The sequence below is a fragment of the Sceloporus occidentalis genome, unplaced genomic scaffold, assembly GCF_023333645.1.
Source record: "Sceloporus occidentalis isolate IW3139 unplaced genomic scaffold, rSceOcc1.0.p SCAF_9, whole genome shotgun sequence".
Taxonomy (NCBI): domain Eukaryota; kingdom Metazoa; phylum Chordata; class Lepidosauria; order Squamata; family Phrynosomatidae; genus Sceloporus; species Sceloporus occidentalis.
The window spans coordinates 15,730,462-15,750,407 of record NW_028316989.1 but is presented as its reverse complement, the minus strand read 5'-3'; the positions used below and the strand labels follow the sequence as shown (position 1 = coordinate 15,750,407).

Sequence of the window (19,946 nt, the reverse complement as noted above, 5' to 3'; positions counted from 1 at the left end):
AGAAGGAGAAAGGTGCCGCTTGGCCCCTTTCTCCCTTGCTTCGCTGGGCGCAGCCGTCTGAAGGCTGCGCCCAGCGACGCAAAGTGGCGCCGCAAACCAGGAAGGAGCTCCGAAACGGAGCTCCTTCCTGGTCCGCGGAAAGGGCGCACTAAGCACCCTGGCGTGGACCGACAACGTCACGTCCGCGCCACCCCGTATAGAGGCGGCGCGGTCGTGACGTCGTCATGGCAGCCCCCATGTGGAAGGGGAGCCGCCATTTTGTACGGACTCAGTCCGTACTAGGGTTAGGGGGGTGCGGAAGCACCGCACCTTCCTAACCCTAGTACGGACTGACTCCGTGTGTGTAACCCACCTAGGACTCTGGAGATCTGGGTTCAATTCCTCGCTCGGCCATAGATACCCACTGAGTGACCTTTGGCCGAATCACAGTCGTCTCAGCCCCAGAGAACCCCACTAGGATCACTTTAGGATTGCCGTAAATCAGAAATGTCTTGAAGGCACACAATAACAAAAGAAGAGCTTTCAAAGATGACACTTGATAACATTTTGGTAATATCCTTTCTACAATAGGCATAAACCTGGAATTTTTAACCTGCTGTCCATGGACCTCTAAAAGCACCAATGGATGGGTTTCAGAAAGACTGTGAAGCAGGAGCAAAAAATATTTTCCCCCTTCTATTCCCTTCCTGTCACTCTGAAAATTATGTTCAATTTTGGGGGAAAGAGATTTAATCAGATTCTCAAAGGGATCCATGATCCCCAAAAAATTAAAAAAAACCCTCACTGAAATAAACACCAGGTTGGATTTGGACTTAGTTATGTGTAGACAAAATCCAGTGAAGTAGGTAAGGCGGCCAGTTTGCCATAACTGCCTTGATCTGCTGATGTCAAATGACTTCGTATCTTCTCCTTCTCTGATGTCAAAAGAGGGAGAAGCCATTTTAGTCAGGCTGCTGTTCACTCCTTGCACAAAAGGGATAGGCAGAAACCTCAGAACTCCCCTTTATCTCTCATACCAAGAAGAAGAAGAAGAACTCAGATGAAAATATCTCAAGACATAACCATGTTTCAACAACTACTGACATGTAACAGACGACTCCGCATTCATCTATTTACAAACATGAACACTGCCACACACCTTTTTGTGCTTCAGACATTCATAAAAATATACAGTTTATTCATCAGCCCTGCTCATACGTCTGAAGCAAAGGGTTCACTAATTCATATAAAATGCTCTAGCCCTGTCAAGAATCATCACACAGTGGTGGTGGTTTTTTGCAAAATCAAAACAGGGTTTGGGATTATGGATGAGGGTTGTGTCAGTTGAGAGACTGAGAGTGTCCACCAGTTATATAGCACTAAGTCAAAAAGTGAAATTTGGAGAGGGCTCATAGCTCAGTGGCAGAGCACTTGCTGTGAGTTGAGAAAATCCCAGATTCAATCCTTTGTGTCTCAAAGGAGAAGGAACCAATTGCAGGGGAAATAACTTTGCCTAAGACCCAGAGAGATGCTGCCAGCCAAAGAGGACATTGCTAGGCTATGTGGACAAAATCTAAACACACACTGGGAAGAATCCCAGGTGAAAAATGTAAAGTTTGATGTCAAGTTACGAGAAATTATGAAGCCATGGGGAACTTTTCCCCATGTTCTTCCTGTTTTTTCAAGAAAAATAGATATTTGGGGGGAAATTGGAAAAGTAATGCAATAGCAGGTTCCTTTGGCAACTGAAAGTAATAAAAAGAGGAACCATCAACATTAGTAAAACAAAGGCCTGTTACAGACTGCCAAAATAAAGCTGCTTCGAGTCTCTTTGGAGGTATGCTGTTTAAATGATGCATGCATCCTAAGAATCCAGAAGCTGCACCAAAGCTGCACTCTGGTGCTTAGGAATGGAGTGTGGCTTTGGTGTGACCTCTGGACTCGTAGGACCCATGCATTATTTAAATAGCATACCTCCAAAGAGACCCAAAGCAGCTTTATTTTGGCAGTCTGTAACAGGCCAAAGAGAATTATTTTGTCTCCATTGTTCCATTGTGGAGAACTGAAAAATCAAAACAAAACCAAGAGCAGCAACTGCAGCAAGGTGAGATACCTAATCTTATATGGAAGTTTATTTACTACATAGCTTTTGGAAATAAGGCAGAAGGAATAAATATTGGAAAACCTTTTTCTTAAATGTTTTATTCTCCATTCTAGAAAAGAATATGTCATAACCCACTTTTTTCCCCCTGGAAAAATGATTTTGAAAATAATAATAATAATAATAATAATAATAATAGGGGAAAACTGTTCCCCCACCACCACCGTTTCTTTTTCTGAGCATTTCCACTTCTACTGACAATCCTACTGACATCCCTCTGAAGGAATCTCTGAGAGCAAGGTTTCCATTTGGATTTGCAATATACCAAGCTATTTCTGAACTGAGTTCCCTGTCTGGCTGGGGGATTAATGTCCAGCATCCTGCTTGAACCCAGAGTATGTATTACAAAAGGCCCTTGACTACTTTGCAAATTCTCAACAGCAGATGAGGAGGCACACAGTTATGTATGTTTCTTGGCAGACAAGACAGTATGGAAGAGATATCTCATAGCTATGAAAACCAATGGTCTATATCCATAGACAATCCTATGCCATAATGGGTTATTTTCATCCAATGGATACCCTGAAGCTCCTTTATGCTTCTGTTTACCTTGAGTTATGGATGAGTACCACCCTCAGGCTGTTAATGCAAACCGTGGTCCATTACTGGGAAAATGATTGGAATTAAAAAGTTAAAGTTTGTTTGATGAAGTTACAATTGGACCATTTGATATTCACTTCAACGGCAGGAAGACTACATTACACAGCAAAGCAACGTTTTTGGTTAAAGTCAGTAAAGATACTTGCATCCGTGACAAACACAAATCTTTGTGCTTCTCAATGTGGGGCAACGGGACTTGCATATACAAAATAGGGGAAGAAACATGTGACCTAGAAGCACAGAAAGATGAATGAAACTTTACAACTCCCTCTTCCCCTTCTTGGCTGCTGAAAAAAGTTTCTGTGATGTAGCAGTCAGCCCTCCTCATAGGTGGGCTTGCCTTCCGCAGCTTTGAGCTTATGCAGAAGGAAAGCCCCATTAGAAATAATGAGGCGCATACCCGTGCTTTGCGACTTGTGCGCCGTGTGCACGCACCTAATTATTTCTTATAGGGCTTGAGCATACACTCTTTTCTCCATACGCGGGGGAGTCCAGAATGGATCCCCCACATATAGAGAGGGTGGACTGTATTTTAGAAGCCTCTTATCCCAAAGGTCAGTCCCAGTGGTGGAGATGGGGAACCACCAACCCAAGAAAGAATTAATCCAATCCTCATAAAGGGTTGGAAGAGGACTCACACCCGATCTGATGCCCTGTCTCTTCCCAATTGTGAAGACAAGAGGACCATTGGAAATACCCAATGGGTATTACCCATGTAATCTCTTATCATTTGGCATTTGGCATTTGTGGGGTGGAGGCAGCAGGGACTGAAGAGAACAAAGACGACTCCCCTGTTTTAAAAAATAAACAAAAACAGGGGCATGATAGAAGTATATAAAGTTATGTTTAATGTGGGAAAGGAGATGTGAGTGATTTTTCTCTGTCATTATAGCACATGACTTCCCAACCTGGAGTGCAAGATGGGATTTTAGGGGCTAAAATAAAGAGGGGCTTGGGTCCTTGAGTCACAAGTCATCACTCATTTGTTTTTCCTGAATAAATGAGAATCTAACTGCTAAATTTAGAATTGCATTTTATGCACTGAGTCAAAATGCTTATTTTTTTAAAAAAAAAGTTCAATTTGTTTACCTGTGGTATTGTATGTGGATCAATTTGGGGTTCAGAAATTAGACTTCTTCAATGTGATATTACTTTTGCAGGGGGTGTGCACATTAATGAAATGTTTCCAAGGGGTGTGAGGCACAGAAAAGGTTGGGAACCACTGTTCTAGTACAACTCAGCTCCTCCACTGAAACTAAATGATCAGACAGCTCAAAGGAAATACGTCCTCACACAACACATAGATAAACTGTGGGATTTGCTGCCACAATGAGATAAGGGTGCAACTAAATTCAAGGAGGCCAGCAATGGTTACTAGTCAAGGTGGCTATATATCACTTATGGTACCAGGGGCAGTATGCCCCTGTATATCAATCACAGGGAATATGAGATGGAGAGTGAAGTTGCACTCGTGTCCCATTGGTAGGCATCCAACTGCATGAACAGAATGTTAAACTAGACAGGCCTTTGGTCTGATCCAATGTGGCTCTTCTTATATTCTCATGTTCTTCTAAACTTGGTCAGCCACCAATTGGAAGCATGCAGTATTGGTGCAATATATTTTAAGTCTACTGCATAAATATGAAATGGCTCCTTGGGTTAAGAGGTTATGAAATGTTGTGCTCACCACAGAAAAGCTATTTTCATCAGCCTTGGAGGAGGATGAGGGTTAACTTCTAAATGAGCCCTTACACTTACTGTCTGGTTGTATGGTAGAATCCACATTCACACAGAGACAAGACAAAGATACCAGATATCGTTTGACTACTGAAGGCTTAGCTCCAGGGACAAACCTGCATAGCTGTGCTAAGTCCACAACATCAACTGATTGGAAAACATATAATACATATGAACATTAAAAATACACCCATAGTTACCACTGAACAATGTTTGTAATGAGTAAGGTAGCTCTTTCAAAAAAGAAAAGTCAAAACCAATTGAGGATTTTCATTTAGGCAGTACTTAACAAACAAAACAAAACAAAAAAACACCAACAGCAAAATGGCATTTTGAAAGAAAGATAACCACAAAAGCACAATCGATCTAATGGCATTTAAAGTGAATTAAAGTGGCTGGTTACAGGTTCATCTTAGTGGTCGCCCTAAAGTCAGGAATGACTTGAAGGTACACAGCAATGAACAACAATGGAGATTTTCACTTTGCTTGGCCCATGTTCTCCCATTTTGCTGCTTGCACAGACCATAAGTCCCAAATCTATCTCAAGGGGCTCCAGGCATGAACAACACTGCTACGAGAGCTGTCCCTTCTCCATTCAAAGAGTCCACATACTCTTGAAGACGAGTTACATGTTGTGGATGGGGAAAACCTTCAGCATTCAGTTGAAAACTCCCTTCAGTCAGGTTGGTGCTTATGAATCCCAGAGAACACAGGGATTTGGTACCATTCCAAGTTCTGATAGATGTCTGAAGCTGATAGATGTCTGAAGTCACCCACCCACCCACAGCACTCTTTAGATCCACCTACTTTTCTTCCACCTCAGTCTCTAAGAGAAGAGAGAGAGAGAGTGGGCCACAGCATCTGGTTCCCATGAATGGGTAAGCTGAACCTCAACTGCATTCCTTGAGGACACCTGGAGCTTCATTGCACACATTCTGGGTGCAGCTCCATTGGCACAAAGTAACTTATTACGGGCTTTTCCTCTTCCATCCCTGTCAGAAGTGAACAGGAGCAGAGGGTTCCAACACCACCAAGATCTCTCCAAGCAATACTTCTTTTCGTGAGACAGGAATCACATTCTGATTTTAAAAAAGAGCTTATTTTAAACTCCAAAAAGAGATGGGGTGAGCAAAAAACCATAAAATGGAGGACTGTGGTTCCAAAAGGCTTCTGGTGCAATCTTTCAGTTTTGCTATGGTTCTCCATTTTGGGGACAAACTATTCTTTTCCAGTGCTGGAGGTCTACAGATGTTGCAGCAGGGGCAATAGTGAGTTACATGCAGCCATGGGTCAGAGAATCACAACTCCTGATCTAAGTGAACAGGAAAACCTATTCACACAAGAACCGCTGTCTGCATAGCGAAGGACATTCAGGGATCAGAGCATTACTTGGATCAAAAAACCCCAAACAAACCACTATCAGAAAATCAAACTAAAAAGTGTATGAAACTTTGTGCGCTTGGTTTGAGGGATTTTCTTCTTCTGTGAATGCATGCTAAGTGCTCTGCAGAAACTATTTCAGCCCTCAGTTTGACAAAACAATACATCTATCTATCTATCCCACCATCTTTTTTTTTGCATTCTCATAACACATAAAAAACATTCAAAGATAAAAAATAAAATGTACTGAGTTTTTGCTTTTGTTTTATGTTTTACTATGGCATTAATACCTGATTCAATCACAGGACACCAGGAAAAAAAATATATATATAATAAAAACAAAAGAAACAACCTGACTATTTTGCAAAAGGTTAAAGTGGCACATTTCCCCACACCGTCAGTGTGAACATGACTGAGAATCTTGGAACTCTGACCAAAAGCAGATTTCCTAATAAATTAATAAAAGAGAAACAAAACTCTCATATAAAACAATAGCCAAAGAATTTTTAAGTCAATGTAAAACCTTCAGGAACTATCGTCTCTCTTCATAGATATATAGATATAGATATAGATTTGTATTTCCTGAATATTTTTTTAAAAAATAAAATTTATCTTAGGGGAAAAAAAATCACTAACTTAAGACTCTGATCCTGAGAGAAATGGTTTTCCTAGTTGCTAGATTCAGGGGACTTGTAAGGGATTTAGGAAAGCCCCCCAGAAATGAACAGAAGTTTGTAGCAGCATCAATTGAGGGTTAAGATAAATGTGCACCCAGGAAACCAGTGGCCAAGCCATCCATACTGTCCCATTTCAGTTGCACAGGCTTCATATAATAAATGTCACAAGGAACAACTGTTTCCTTCCTCCTCATCCCACCTCCATTCATGCATGGGTAGAGCTAGATGCAGCAGAGAACACATGCCTGCCTTTGAAAATGGGCCAAACTGATGCTTCCTGGTGCACCAGAAGTGACATCACATCCATTCCCAGCCACCATTCTGGGCAAACTGTCAAGTCAAAACAGTCAATTTCAAAAGGATTGTAGGGTAGTTTTCTACGTTTTCTATGATTTTGGACTATCTGGGGGCAAAAAAATTGCTTTAAAAATGAACCAGAGGGTTCAAGGTGTTGCAAAAGTGGGGTTCAGAAGTGGTACATTGCCCCAGGGGACACACTCTCTCCACCTTCAGGCAATGTTCTCACACAAGAGAAAAATGTCTATGATTGAAGGGCAAGCTCTGAGCCTAGGGACAGTCCCTTAGGGACAGATTAGGCCAACTGCTATTTAGGCACAGAGCTCAGGAGTTTGGTAATGGTGTAAGAAATAAGGAATTGGAGTGGGTGCTGGTGGCTGCAACATCCATGGAGAGATTAATCCACTCTGCATTTTAGTGTGAATTCTGGACAGTGCTTTTTTTAAATTATTTTTTAATTGGTTTCCAAACTGAAAGCAATTAAATTGTAAAATTGTTGAACACATCATTCTTTTATCCCCCAAAATAAAAGTACTTCCTACCTTCAGAGAATTGGATCTTACTACTATGTTTTGGCTTTCGTTTCTTACTCATTGTCTTGTCCTCTCTTTGCCACTCTAATTTTATTTCCATCTGGACAGTGCTATCAAAGGTGCTGAAGCTTATTCCTAAAATAGGTTTGGCACCTTGTATGTCCCCCTTAAAAGTTCAGTCTCAAACTCCAGAATGGATTTGCCACCATGGAAACCATTAGCCACAACTCTGCTGCATCCCTAGAGCTTACCCATCCCTGTCATTGTGGGATCCAGATATATAGCTTCCTAATGTGATGGGGTCACACCATATTTTCCTGTTATTATGGATTACAAGATTGAGGTCAGAAGGCAGCTCTGTGTCCTCTGTCACATCTAGTTCCACCCAGTTATCACAAACTGGAATCAACATTAATGGGACTATCTCTGGCCATCCACAAGTCCTCTGAGGATCAGAGTCATAGTCAACAGAATATATATTTATATATATGCATCTCACAGACTTAAAAGCATGCCCAGCAAGCACAGCCTTGTAAGACTAAATTAAACATTTGAAAAGGAATCATTGAAATAATAAAAAGGAAACCCAACAACAAGAACAGATATTCATTACTAAATCAACCTGGTTTGAAAGTTCACAGCTGTGTACTACAAAGTGTAATAATTATTTCTTCTTCATCAGTTTTTTCAGCCCATACAAAAATAACGTATTGCAACTCAAAAGTGCATATTTTTTTTGTTTTAAAATAAACAGTTGACTGTTTTGTTTTTTTCTATCAAATAAAATATGTACACCATTTTGGTTTCTGGCGTCAGAAACACACTTCATGCTATCACCATGGGGACGTCGTCTGAAAAGCCCGTGATCATTGGTGCTTCATCGTCTTCATCCCCTACAAAGAAACACAAGTTATACATAACTTATGGGAACTGATATGGAGCAACATGAATGCTTGAAATGATGCATGAAGGTGTAAGCCTGTTACTTCCCTCCCCAAAAACTGTAAATAACAGGGCTCAAAAGGGCTGACTGCCAGAACAGAAACCCAACCATTCAACTTTTGTAGCTGAACAATCCAGCACAGCATTCTCCTTATGGGAACCACCAATTTCAAGATCACATTTGATTCCCCCCAAAAAAGGGATGACGCTTACCTAAATCATCACCTGATGAGAATATGGCAGACCCTAGACGGGAACTATAGTGGCTGTTGGCAAAGGCTGTGAAGCTGTTCTGAAGTCTTCTGTGCCTCATATATAAGACGACAAACCCTATGCCCACAGTCACTAGCAAGAGGAATAATATTGGTACCACGATGGCAGCAACATCTGTCGATTTGCCCATCGTAGATGCAGCAGGATCCTCTCCTACAGGAGAAAGAAAAGGAGGGATGTTTCATATGTTTCTGAGCAAGTAGGCTCAAGTCTATGAAAGCTCATGCTATCAACTTCTTTCTTTCATTTGGTCACAAAGCTGCTACAAGATTGCTTTGCATACTGACTCATATGTATTGAGCCTTTGTATGTTGCCAGAACAATGCAAGAGTTGCTTCCTCAGGCTGACCCGACAGGGTTTTGAAGCCTAGAAATACATGTTACATGTTAGTTACATGCAACACAGTGTATAGTTTACCATTCCTCCAACTCCTCCTCTATCCTACTTTATCTTCACAACAACCCTGTGATTTAAGACAAGTTAAAAGAGAAGGACTTATTCAAGATGAACCATTGAGTTTCAGGGCTTGGTGGTTGGGTGGGGACTTGAGCTTGGACCTCCCAAGTCTCAGTCCAACACTAACCACTACATCACACCGGCTCCTAGCACCCTCCTATCCCAAAACAGACTTTATTATTTATTTATCATTCCACAGCTCAATGCTATGGAGTGCTGGGAATCATAGTGTGTTGTGGGACCAGAGCTCTTTGTCAGAGAAAGCTGTATATCTCACAGAACTACAGTTCCCAGAACTCCATAGCATTGAGCCATGATAGCTAAAGCAGTGTCACACTTGATTATTTCTGCGGTGCTGGTATAGCCTAAGAGAGAGATCTTTTCCTTACCCATTCCTAGTTCATTATAGAGAAGTGTTGCGGGTTCTCCACACATCTGACCACTGTAGAGACATCTTGCTTGCACTGTGAAGGAGTAATTGTGGCCTGATTTCAGGTTGGAAACTTTGAACACATTCTCAGTAGTGTTTCCCAGGTATGTTGTAGTATTGGTCACACTGTCAGACATGTGTACCTCATACCCCTGAGAATAAAGCAACAGAAAACACTTTAAAGTTATTAAAATTATAATAAAGTTATTGGCATTGTGTTTATTATTATGGCTCACTCTCTGTTTGTATACACATATACATATATTGTATGTGTGTATGTATACTTTGTATGTATGCACATAGACATAGGTCCCTTTTTGAGAGAAAGGCGGGACAGAAATAAAATAAAATAAAATAAATAAGTGTGGTTGTGTTCATATATGTATCATCCAAAAAAGACAAAAGGGAGTGAATTCAGACACGGTGGTTATAACTTACCCGACTTTCACTAAAATGATTTTCTTTTAAAGCTAAGCTCTTCCAAAACAACAAGATATGGTCATTTTCTGCTATAATCTTTAAGGCATCTGGAGCAGCCAAGGAAACTGTAAAAGAAATGAGAGGAGAAAGATGTCAGTATTGAAGAAAATATCTCAGCAATATGAACAACAACTTTGCTCAATTCTCCCAAATAATTTTTAAAATGTAAGTGCAACTCTATGCAAGAATGTTCCAAAATAAGCCCTGCTGAGCGCAGCCAAGCTTACACAGCCTTTGGCTATTTAAAATGGCCTTTGGTGTAAAGAGCAACAGGGCTGTATAAACCCAGCATCTTGTTTTCATTCCAACTGTTTTTCCAAGACAGGCTTTCAAGTGAACCAGTGCTTACCTGTACTAATTTTCAGACTGGCTTCTTTGCTCATGTTTCCCAGCTGAACAATGATATGGTATTTTCCACCGGGCTCCAGCTTCTTGATGGTATACTCCACAGTGCTGTTACGAGTTTTCACCTTGTAAGTTCTGTCTGTCTTCCTTACTAAATCCTTCACTGCTACAGCATATAACTGAAGGAAGCAAAAACACATTGAAAGTTGATAATTCCTCCTTCCAATACCTTCAAGTCATTTCCAACTTATCGTGAAATTAAGGGGTTTTCTTGGCAATTTTTTTCAGAGGAGGTTCGCCATTGCCTTCCTCTGAGGCCGAGAGCATGCGACTTGCCCAAAGTCAACCAGTGGGTTTCATGGCAAGCAGGGAATCGAAACCTGGTCTCCGAAGTTGTAGTCCAACACTATGCCACGCTGGCTCTCACTACCCTATTTAATGCCCATGGCACCAAATCTTCTTCAGTCACTGAAACGGAAGGAGTCACTTCATTTACAACAAGTATAGAAAATTCCTGTTCCACAGAAGGGAATGAGAAAGCCCCATGGACAAACATTCAGTGCAACAAGGCTCGCTCTGCAATAAAAACTGGGTTTACAAGGGACTGGAAGATCAGGGCAGAACTCTCCATTTCTCTGCCACTAAGAGGGCTGGAGATGTCTCCTTCTACACAAAAACAAAAACTCTGGCCCACACAGATCTACAATTGTTGGCAACTTTGTGACTGGATGCATCACCATAATTCCAATTTTAAATTTCCTGGTCTGTTCAAATGTAATGCTAAACCTACAGCCTTGCCTCTGGCTCAAGGGTCCTCACCTTCCCACTACTCTTATGGCACAACAGTGAAGATGAGGTCACAAATGTTTCCCTCCATTTTCAACTACACATTTGATTCAAATTGGGAACTCTTTTGCCTGCATGTTTCCCCTTTGTAACAACAGCCATTCTTTACTCAGCTAAATGCCTTTTCCTTGCCTCCTAGGTTTCTGTAGCAGTTTATGAAACTGAAAATGAAAAAGTAAGTAAATTGTCAATCAGTTCTGGGCTTAGGTTCAAACCTGTGCAGCCATCTTACCATATCTTGGTCGGGTGAATCATACGGTGACTCCCACTTAATGACAGCAAATGTTTTTGCCAGGTGCACAGAATGTAGATGCCGAGGAGGCAGGCGGTTGTCAGGAATCATCTTCACCACGATGTAATCAGAAGGTGGTCCTTGGTACGGAGAAACCACACGTACCTTAACAAGGTCAGTAGGAATTGGTTATTCATCATCTGTTCTAGTGTCTCCCTATCTCTGAGATGGGAATTGTGTTTCCCATTGAACAAATACAGCCCATGCGGGAGGCCAGTGTAACCTTGGGACTCCCCAAATCCATCAATTAGATCTGAGTATCCCTTTCAAAAACTGGTTAAACCTCAAGAACAGGTTAAGATGTTAAAATTATATGGAATAAGGAGCTATGGAGCTCCTTGCTCCTTCACAGAAAGGAGATACACATGTGGATGTAGAGGTTTAGCAGCAGAAGTCTCCTTTGTGCAGTTGCAAAAATCTCTACTCCTCATCACAGGAGCAGAAACAAGCCATTCAAGAGTGTGTGTGTGTTTGTGTGTGAGAGAGAGAGAGAGAGAGAGAGAGAGAGAGGGAGAGAGAGAGAGAGAGAGGCCAAAGATCTGTAGCATCTTTAAACCTCTTCAAGATGCCTCCAAAAATTAATGTTCAACCATGAGACTGAACTGGCCAACTGTGCCCCGAGTTGCACTTGTTTGGGGAAGGGGAAGAACATTAAGGTACAACACCTTACCAGAAACAGATACTGCTCATCTCTGTTGACAATGACTGTGATGTTGTGCAGTGTGGTGGTGGCATTGTTAGGATTCCTGTAGAGCTCTAGGAAAGATGTGGCATAAAATATGCCATACACCTGTTGGAGGCAGGGAGAGGAGATGCAAAAGAGAAAAAGAGAAAATTTATCTGAAGATGCCAGCCACAGATGCTGGCGAAACGTCAGGAATAAACTCTTCCAGAACATAGCCTCATAGCCAGAAAAACCCACAAAAAAAACTATGGATGCCGGCCATGAAAGCCTTTGACTTCACAGAGAAAAAGAGCTTGGCATCTTTTTTTCTACAGCTTTGATAATACATACAGAATTCTGTAGCCCTTTAAAACATTTTAGTAACTGTCCAGCCCAAAGATGTCTGTGGTGGTCTTGTGGCAAATTATACTGAGGCCTTGAAATTTAAAAAGGAAGCAACTCTGCTTAAATGTATAGAAGCTTTTGACTTTGATACCAGGTATTAATTTTAAAAAATAAAAATATGCATGCAAGGGGATTTTTCACTCAACACTACTTCCCAAAAGCCTCCCATCTTCCAGGGGGTCTCTGTCACTAGAACCATTCGTAAAATGGGAGAACTAGGTTCAAATTCCCTCTCAACCTTGAAGCTCCTTCAATGGCACTGAGCAATTCATTATCTTTTGCCACATCCTACCTCCCAGGGTTGTCGTGAAACTAAAAATAAATGAAGATAAACTGGAAATACTGGTAATGAACTTGTCTTCCATGGATGATAAAAAAAAAAGCTATATTGTTTATAGTTAGAATATGTTGCATCTTTCACATGTAATTGTGCTACCTTATTCTGTTGTTGTTGTTGTGTGCCTCCAAGTTATTTTTGCTTTATGGAGACCCTAAAGTAAACCTATCGTGGGGTTTTCTTGGCAAGCTTCTTTAGAGGGGGGTTGCCATTGCCTTTTCCTGAGGCTAAGAGAGTATGACTTGCCCAAGGTTTCCCAGTGGGTTCCATGGACCAGCAGGGAATCGAACCTGGTTTCCAGGGTCATAGTCCAACACTCAACCACTATGCCATGCTACCTTATATACCATATTTTCCGGCGTATAAGACGACTTTTGAACCCCTTTAAATCTTCTGAAAAGTTGGGGGTTGTCTTATACGCCCCGTATAAGGAAGCCAGAGGGAAACTTTATGGGCCGGCGCGCGCGCGCCCAATGCCGGCTCTCCAAAGCCTCGGAGGAGGCCAGAGGGTGGCTCCATGGGCTGGCGCAAGCGCACCCAGCGCCAGCCTTCCGAGGCCTCGGGTGGTCTTTTACGGCGAGTATATGGTAAACTCTATTTTTATTTAAATAGTTGGGGGGTCGTCTTATACGCCCCGTCGCCTTATACACCGGAAAATACAGTAATATGTCAATGGAAGACTGGCATTTAGAACAGGGAAGATTATTCTGCTGACAGACTCTTTTCACCGACAGCAAAGGAAAGACTTCTTACCACATTCCTCGGCCCAGTCCAGGTGCACTCGACAGCAGTCTGGTTGACAGCTTTGGCTTTCAGACTGGGAGGGGACGGTCTGGTGCCACTGGTCACCACATGGGCAAAGGACAGAGGACTGTCTCCCAATTCTGTCTTGGCCCAGGCAGAAATCTCATATGGGGTCTGAGCAGTCAAGTTACTCACTGAAGAGGAAAAGAGGATCAGCAGCATTGAAAAGCATTTTACCACCTGACTGTCAAGGATACAGTAGAAAGCAAGCAGCCGTCAAGAAAGATTTGTTCCCCAACTTTCAAAGTAGCAGAAACTATTCTAGGAAAGCAGCCTGAACCACGGTCATCCATCTGGCTGACTATAAGCATGTACATTTATTTTTCCTCTTCCCTCCTCTGCTCTTATTCCTCTGATCTCATTCATGCCTTCAATTTATATGATAAGGCCTAAGGGCAGGAATAGTCACAATATTGGTAATTATTGGTAATCTACTCTAGGAGGAGCATATTTTGGCTAAAGGGTGGGACAGATACACTTTAAATCAGAGGTATGTATAGTGCAACCACAGGCCATATGTGAGCCCTGAATTCCACTTTTGTAGCTTTTGATTAGCTTTTGATTTGACTCCCCCATTAGTCCCCCAAAGCCACATCCAATATTTTAAAAAATTGGTATACTTTTCAGGCTGTTTCCATCCCCTTCCATCATGTAGAAAGCCCCCAAATGTGTGAAAGCACATGAAAATATCCTCAACATACCCCCACATGCACCCCAGAACTCTGCATTATCTCCAAATACCTCCCATTTTCCATTGCTGTTCCTCTCAAAATGGCAAGAGAATCTGATGTGACCGTGTGGTTTTTAGGGGTCAATGTGGCCAACAAGGGAGTTATGGGGCAAACTGTGTCCTTGTCCTACATAGCTGCCCATCCCTGTTTTAGACAGATTGTCTGACTGCTTTGGACTAAGTAGAGATATGAGGGTCTCCATACACTCCCCATAGTCTTACCTAGCGCTGAGACAAAATGACATTCTATACATACAACTGCCCTCCCACACATAGGCTGGAGTTGTAAGTAATACTGCATAAGTTGTCCACTCCCCAACTTGTAGCGTTTTTGGAGTATGGACATACAAAGACATTTCTCACTGGTTTTGTCAAAACTCTACCCCTTCCTCCATCCTTGTTTTTCTGTTTGGCACTCTTCTGATTTCAGAAACACATTCTCCCCATTCAATAAGTCCTGACTCTGGTTTTCAATCAAGGCCATCTCCTCTCTTGGGATGCACTCGGACGAAATGCTTATTCCAGCAATAAGGCTTACCAGTTTGTGCTGACTTTCCCCCGTCAATGTACAAGGACATTTTCTCTTGTCTGTGCGTGTCAAAAGTCCAGAAGATTTTCACGACATATCCGTTCACCTGTCACCCAGCGACACAAAAATACAACAACACAGGACAAATATATACATGTCATTGTGTGGATGTTGCTTCCAAATTCGGGTTTTGAAGACAAAGAGAATCATTACCTGAATGTTACTTTCCATTTTGAGAGTGAAGCTTATGGAGTTTTCAGTGTAACCATCAATATGGATAGTAGGTGGTGGAATAACTGAAACAGAGGTGAAAGAGAAAGTAATGGCTTTAGACAGGCAGCCAAAGCATAACTGCAAATAACTGCATCAAAATTTAGACCATCTGCAAAAGAAACTGTCTTGATCTTTCCCATTTATTTTGCAAATTGAACACATCAGTATACATAGATCTTGAAGTGGTGGATTGGGACTCACAGTAGGTCTCATTAGCACACCCCAAATACTGTATAATACTATACAAATGCAAAATATGATAAAGCATCATCTTGCTCACATGCAAATCCAGTACCAAACCATGTTAAGACTATGATATATCTGCTCTGAGGCTTAATTTCAGCCAATCTGCCAAAAGTAGCAGTTAAAACAAGATAGATTCTAGCTCAGGGATGGGCAAAGTGATATGAAATAAACAAAATACTTAAATAAATTTCTGCAAACATTGCCCCTGCAAACTTCCCAAGGGCTACATTGTGGTGACACAGTAACCAAAAGAGGGAGGTTTATTTGCCTCTGAAAACAAGGTGCAAGCAGAGCTTAAACCTTGTTTTAAAACAGAAGAACACTCCTGGTCACTGGATTAAACTGCTTTTTTTCTCCAGGGAATACAACAGGATGCAGGAGCGCATGATAGCTCCTTTTTGGGAGACATGTACCTTCATATACAAAATGGTTTGGCTGCCATTCTTGCAAACCAGACAGAGCAAGACCCTGAAACCAATAGTAAGCTAACTTAAAATTCCATTTTAAGAAGTATTTTCAGAGGGTGGGGAATGTAAAGCCCAATGGGTGCATGTGGCCTCCAACTCCCATTTTGGGGAACTGAGCTCCAACCCCAATACTTTTAAAAATTGTTTGTGTCTGGGGTTTTTTTCCTCTCAGATGTCTCCCAAATGCCTTAAAACAGCTCCCAAACATGACAGTTTGTTATGCAACCCTTTCATAAATCTTCCCTTGCAAAACAAAAACTGGAAGTGAAGATATGTCAATTCCAGGTTGCTGGCAATGTATCCGTGCAGCATGTTGGGGAGGGGGGTGAATATGGGACAAAAATTGCCCACCCAGCACAGTTGCCCCACCTTCGTTGGGGTACAGGGATCATGAGGATGAAGAATGAAAGCATAGCTGCTTAATGTAGCAAATGATGAATATTTACAGTAAGCCCAGGCCTTCAGCCAACTGCAATTGGCTCTGTAATTGTTGCACGGAATAGCCAAGGGAAGAGCTAAGCAGAACATAATGAACCTCCTCCAAGGCTGCCAAGGAATAGATTAATATTAAAATAACACTATGTGGGAAGAAAGCGAAACTGTTATTAAAACTGAGATATGGGTTTATGGTTTGGCTCCCCTCTGCCCTTCCCTCTGCTGCTGTCTGGTACAATGAAACAAAACAAAGGAAAAAAGGTGCATGTGTGTTTTAAACAAAACCCACATTATTGAATGGTTTTACCTTTGCCTTTCACGGTTCGTATGGATTTGGAATCGCTCCAGTTTCCCACTCCACGGCTAGTTACCGCAGCAACCTTTTCAAATCAAAAGGCTCATTAATATGCAAGAAGGCATGCTGGCAAAATTTGCTTTTTAATGGAAACGAAGCAGGGTTTTTACACAGGGATAAAGCTGGTAGGAAAAGAGTGCTCAGGGCGAGATGTACTGTTGCTCTGCATGAAAGCCATGTCAGATCAGAGATGGATCCCTGGTTCACAAGGAACCCTGGGAACAAGGTTCCAGGAGGAGGGAAATCTCCGGATGCCAGTGGTCCCAACAGTTGATACAGAAACCTGGGGAGAAGCTTCTCTGATCCATCACTCAGCTTCACCTGCTCTTTCCCTACCTCTGGAAGCAAGCCTCTCACTGCTTCTTCAACTCAAGGGAGAAGAAAGGATTAGGATGCTTCTGCTTCAAACTTGTTTCTGATATTCAAGGAGGTTCAAAAGCAGATCCATGGGGTAGAAAGATACCCACTATGCAGCAGCTTTCAGGAGCTCAGAACCAAGAGAGGTGGGGAAACAGCCTGGGCATGAAGTAGAGAGTAGGAATGTAAATCTTTAGATATTTCATTCCATATGTATGAGGGGGGCGGGAGAATAAAGTCTTCTCCCCTAAAGCTTGCAAGAGGTTGTGCACATTTTTCAATACATGTGTGTGTGGGAAGGCAATTGAGGACTCATTCTTACCCTAGTTTTAGCAAGCTTTTTTTTTTTAAATAAAACATTCCCTCCTCCACACACAAACAATGAAATGGAAAAAATGGAAGGAAGAGAAACAGCTTTTTTTTTGCTCTTGACCAGCTATGCCAAGCTGGCTTTCAGAATTCTCAATGCCCTTCCCTAAAGTGTTTGTCCCAGGACTCTGTAAGATGGAACCATGGCAGGTAAAGCGGAATAATAGTACTCTATATCTGCACTCTGAATGGACCCCTGGTCCTCCTATAGCTTTATGGAAGGGAGCAGGCAGGACATTAAGAAAAGTAACTGAAAGTGCTTGTAAGAAAACCACAACAACAGATACTCACCCTGAAAGTATATAAGGAGTTGACCTGCAACCTCTCAACTTCTGAGTAATTGCTGGGGGCTCTCACAGATGACCACTCCTTGGAATCAATCCTGTTGTACTCCACCTAGCAGAGGAAGAAAAACCAACCAAACAGGTAGACCCAGGTGACCACTGAAGTTGAGCTTCAGCAGGTTAAACTGTGTGAAGATGGTACTGAGAAGAGAATGTTCCATTTGATACATTAGGCTCTTTTCCAACATGTCCCCAACTCATCTGAAAGATTGCCCTTAAATACAGAGGGCTAACATCCCACTTCTGGAACTAACAATTACTATTGTGCCTTTGTCCACCTTTGTGCAGGCCTCCTACTTGGTAGAACATTTTGGAGGAGGAGAAGAAATAAGAAAGGCATCATCCTTAGTTGTACTTACAACATATTCTCTTATCAGGCCGTGGGTGTTTGTTGGCGGTGCCCACTGGCAAACCACAACACCTTCAGATTCTCTTTTCAGCATCAACTGAAGGTGGCACGGAGGGTCTGGCACTGGCAAAAATAGGAAGAGATGGAGAAAACTTTAGTAGCCAATAGTCACAGGTGCTCATACTCTCCTTATAGCACTAAAGACAGATGGAGTTTGGTGGGAGAGAGGATATAAGAAAATTGGTAAACACAAGAGGGAGAAGATGTCAGACTCCAGTTTGTGTACTGTGGCACCTATGAAACAACAGTATTATCCAGAGTCACTATCCACAATACTGGATTGACTGATATCCATTTCCTGTGCTTAGGACACACAGCTGCATGAAGAGCTTGGAAAAGTGACTTTTTTGGATGACAGTTCCCAGAATCCCCTAGCTAAGAGATACTGGGAGTCATCATCCCAAAAATGCAGCTTTTTCACATCTCTGATTGTATGCTATGTTATTCAAAGCAGTGCTACCTTATTTAACTGGTTTTAAAATAAATTAGATTACTACTTTAGGTCTGCTACTTACTAAGCAATACAGCACCCTCTCTGCCTTCATTACACTCCTAGCAAAATCTTACAAAACCTGAAGCTGTGTTCTGATTTGCTTTTTTAAAGACAGTACTTCCACAAATTAATTGTCAAGGTTAAACTGTTCCAATTTTTAATTTTCATAAGAATTTTGTACTGGCTGCATGTGCTCCACTGCCTCCTGTTCATCATATACTGATGGAACAGATGTTTTAGGAAATATTGTTACGAAGAATATGGGGACAACTGTGGTGTAGTGTTTAGAATGGAGAACTGGGACTTGGTAGACCAAATGGAGGAAAGGAAGCCTATAAACATAAACACATAAATAAATGAACTACAAAGCCACCGCCACATTGGCTTTTAAGGAAATATCTAACAGCCCTGCACAGTAGGAGAGGGAGAGAAAGAGACTGTGTACATAGACATGAATATTAAATATAGAATCCAGGCAGATGGCCCTGAATAATCCAACAGCCCTGCTTATATTAGTTTTTCCCAAACATCTGATAGTTAAGGCTTAATTCGATTTCTTCTGTTTTTGTCTGGGTTATAGTTGGAAGAAAATCCTGCCTTCCATACAATAAATTTAGAAAGAATTAAGACTAAAAATGACAAAGGACATCACTGTTCTGTGTATGGCAAGTAGCATAGGTATATATTGTGACTAGAAGTAGGCAGACACAGATCATGCAGGGAAGTGTCATCCAACCTCCTTTGAGGCCAGGACTTCTGTTGGGTTCCCTTCCTGGCTTGGGAATGACTGGATGAACTAGTCACTCCTTCTGCAGAAAATTACATACATATAGGCAAGGTGAGAGTGACAGATCATACAGAGGTACAGCATGCCACCTCCATGTGTAAGCAGGTGCCATGGACATAGATTAAACTCTATATCACTAATTCTACACCGTGGTACAAGCAACCAGGCTGACTTACATCCTTCTGGGGTACGCAAGGTGATGAAGTCATTGGTGTTGTACACTTTGCTCAGACACTGGACCTGAACTTTGACCTGGTATGTGCAGTCCGGTTTCAGCACTTTCAAGACACTGTTGGTTTTATTGCTGTGTGTTTCCAAGGACTTCCACATGCCTTCTCCAACCATCCTGGAGTTGCAAGTTTGGAGAAAAACAACATTGCTTTGAAATTAGGCAGGGGTATGTGGTTTTAGGTTCAAAATTAAGAAACTTGCTTAGATTTCATCATAAGTTTGCTATGAATACTGATGATAGAAAGCTCTGATACTAGTAGTTCCTTTCCCTGACTTTAGGCC

The 19,946-nt window shown here is 41.8% G+C and overlaps 1 protein-coding gene across 3 annotated transcripts in view; it reads right to left on the bottom strand.

Annotated features, from left to right (window-relative positions):
- Positions 1-1,928: 1,928 nt before the first annotated feature.
- SORL1 (sortilin related receptor 1) overlaps positions 1,929-19,946 on the bottom strand; it is an 86,378-nt gene continuing 68,360 nt past the window's right edge. For all 3 annotated transcript variants that reach the window (XM_089537365.1, XM_089537366.1, XM_089537367.1), the window contains exons 35-48: positions 19,610-19,779; positions 18,104-18,216; positions 17,692-17,796; positions 16,627-16,699; positions 15,112-15,194; positions 14,908-15,004; positions 13,589-13,773; positions 12,100-12,219; positions 11,370-11,534; positions 10,296-10,470; positions 9,905-10,011; positions 9,426-9,618; positions 8,520-8,732; positions 1,929-8,257 (exon numbers count right to left, since the gene is read on the bottom strand). In XM_089537365.1, the coding sequence (XP_089393491.1) occupies positions 8,190-8,257; positions 8,520-8,732; positions 9,426-9,618; positions 9,905-10,011; positions 10,296-10,470; positions 11,370-11,534; positions 12,100-12,219; positions 13,589-13,773; positions 14,908-15,004; positions 15,112-15,194; positions 16,627-16,699; positions 17,692-17,796; positions 18,104-18,216; positions 19,610-19,779 (1,867 nt within the window). In that variant the 3' untranslated portion in view covers positions 1,929-8,189. The remainder of the gene's footprint in view (positions 8,258-8,519; positions 8,733-9,425; positions 9,619-9,904; positions 10,012-10,295; positions 10,471-11,369; positions 11,535-12,099; positions 12,220-13,588; positions 13,774-14,907; positions 15,005-15,111; positions 15,195-16,626; positions 16,700-17,691; positions 17,797-18,103; positions 18,217-19,609; positions 19,780-19,946) is intronic.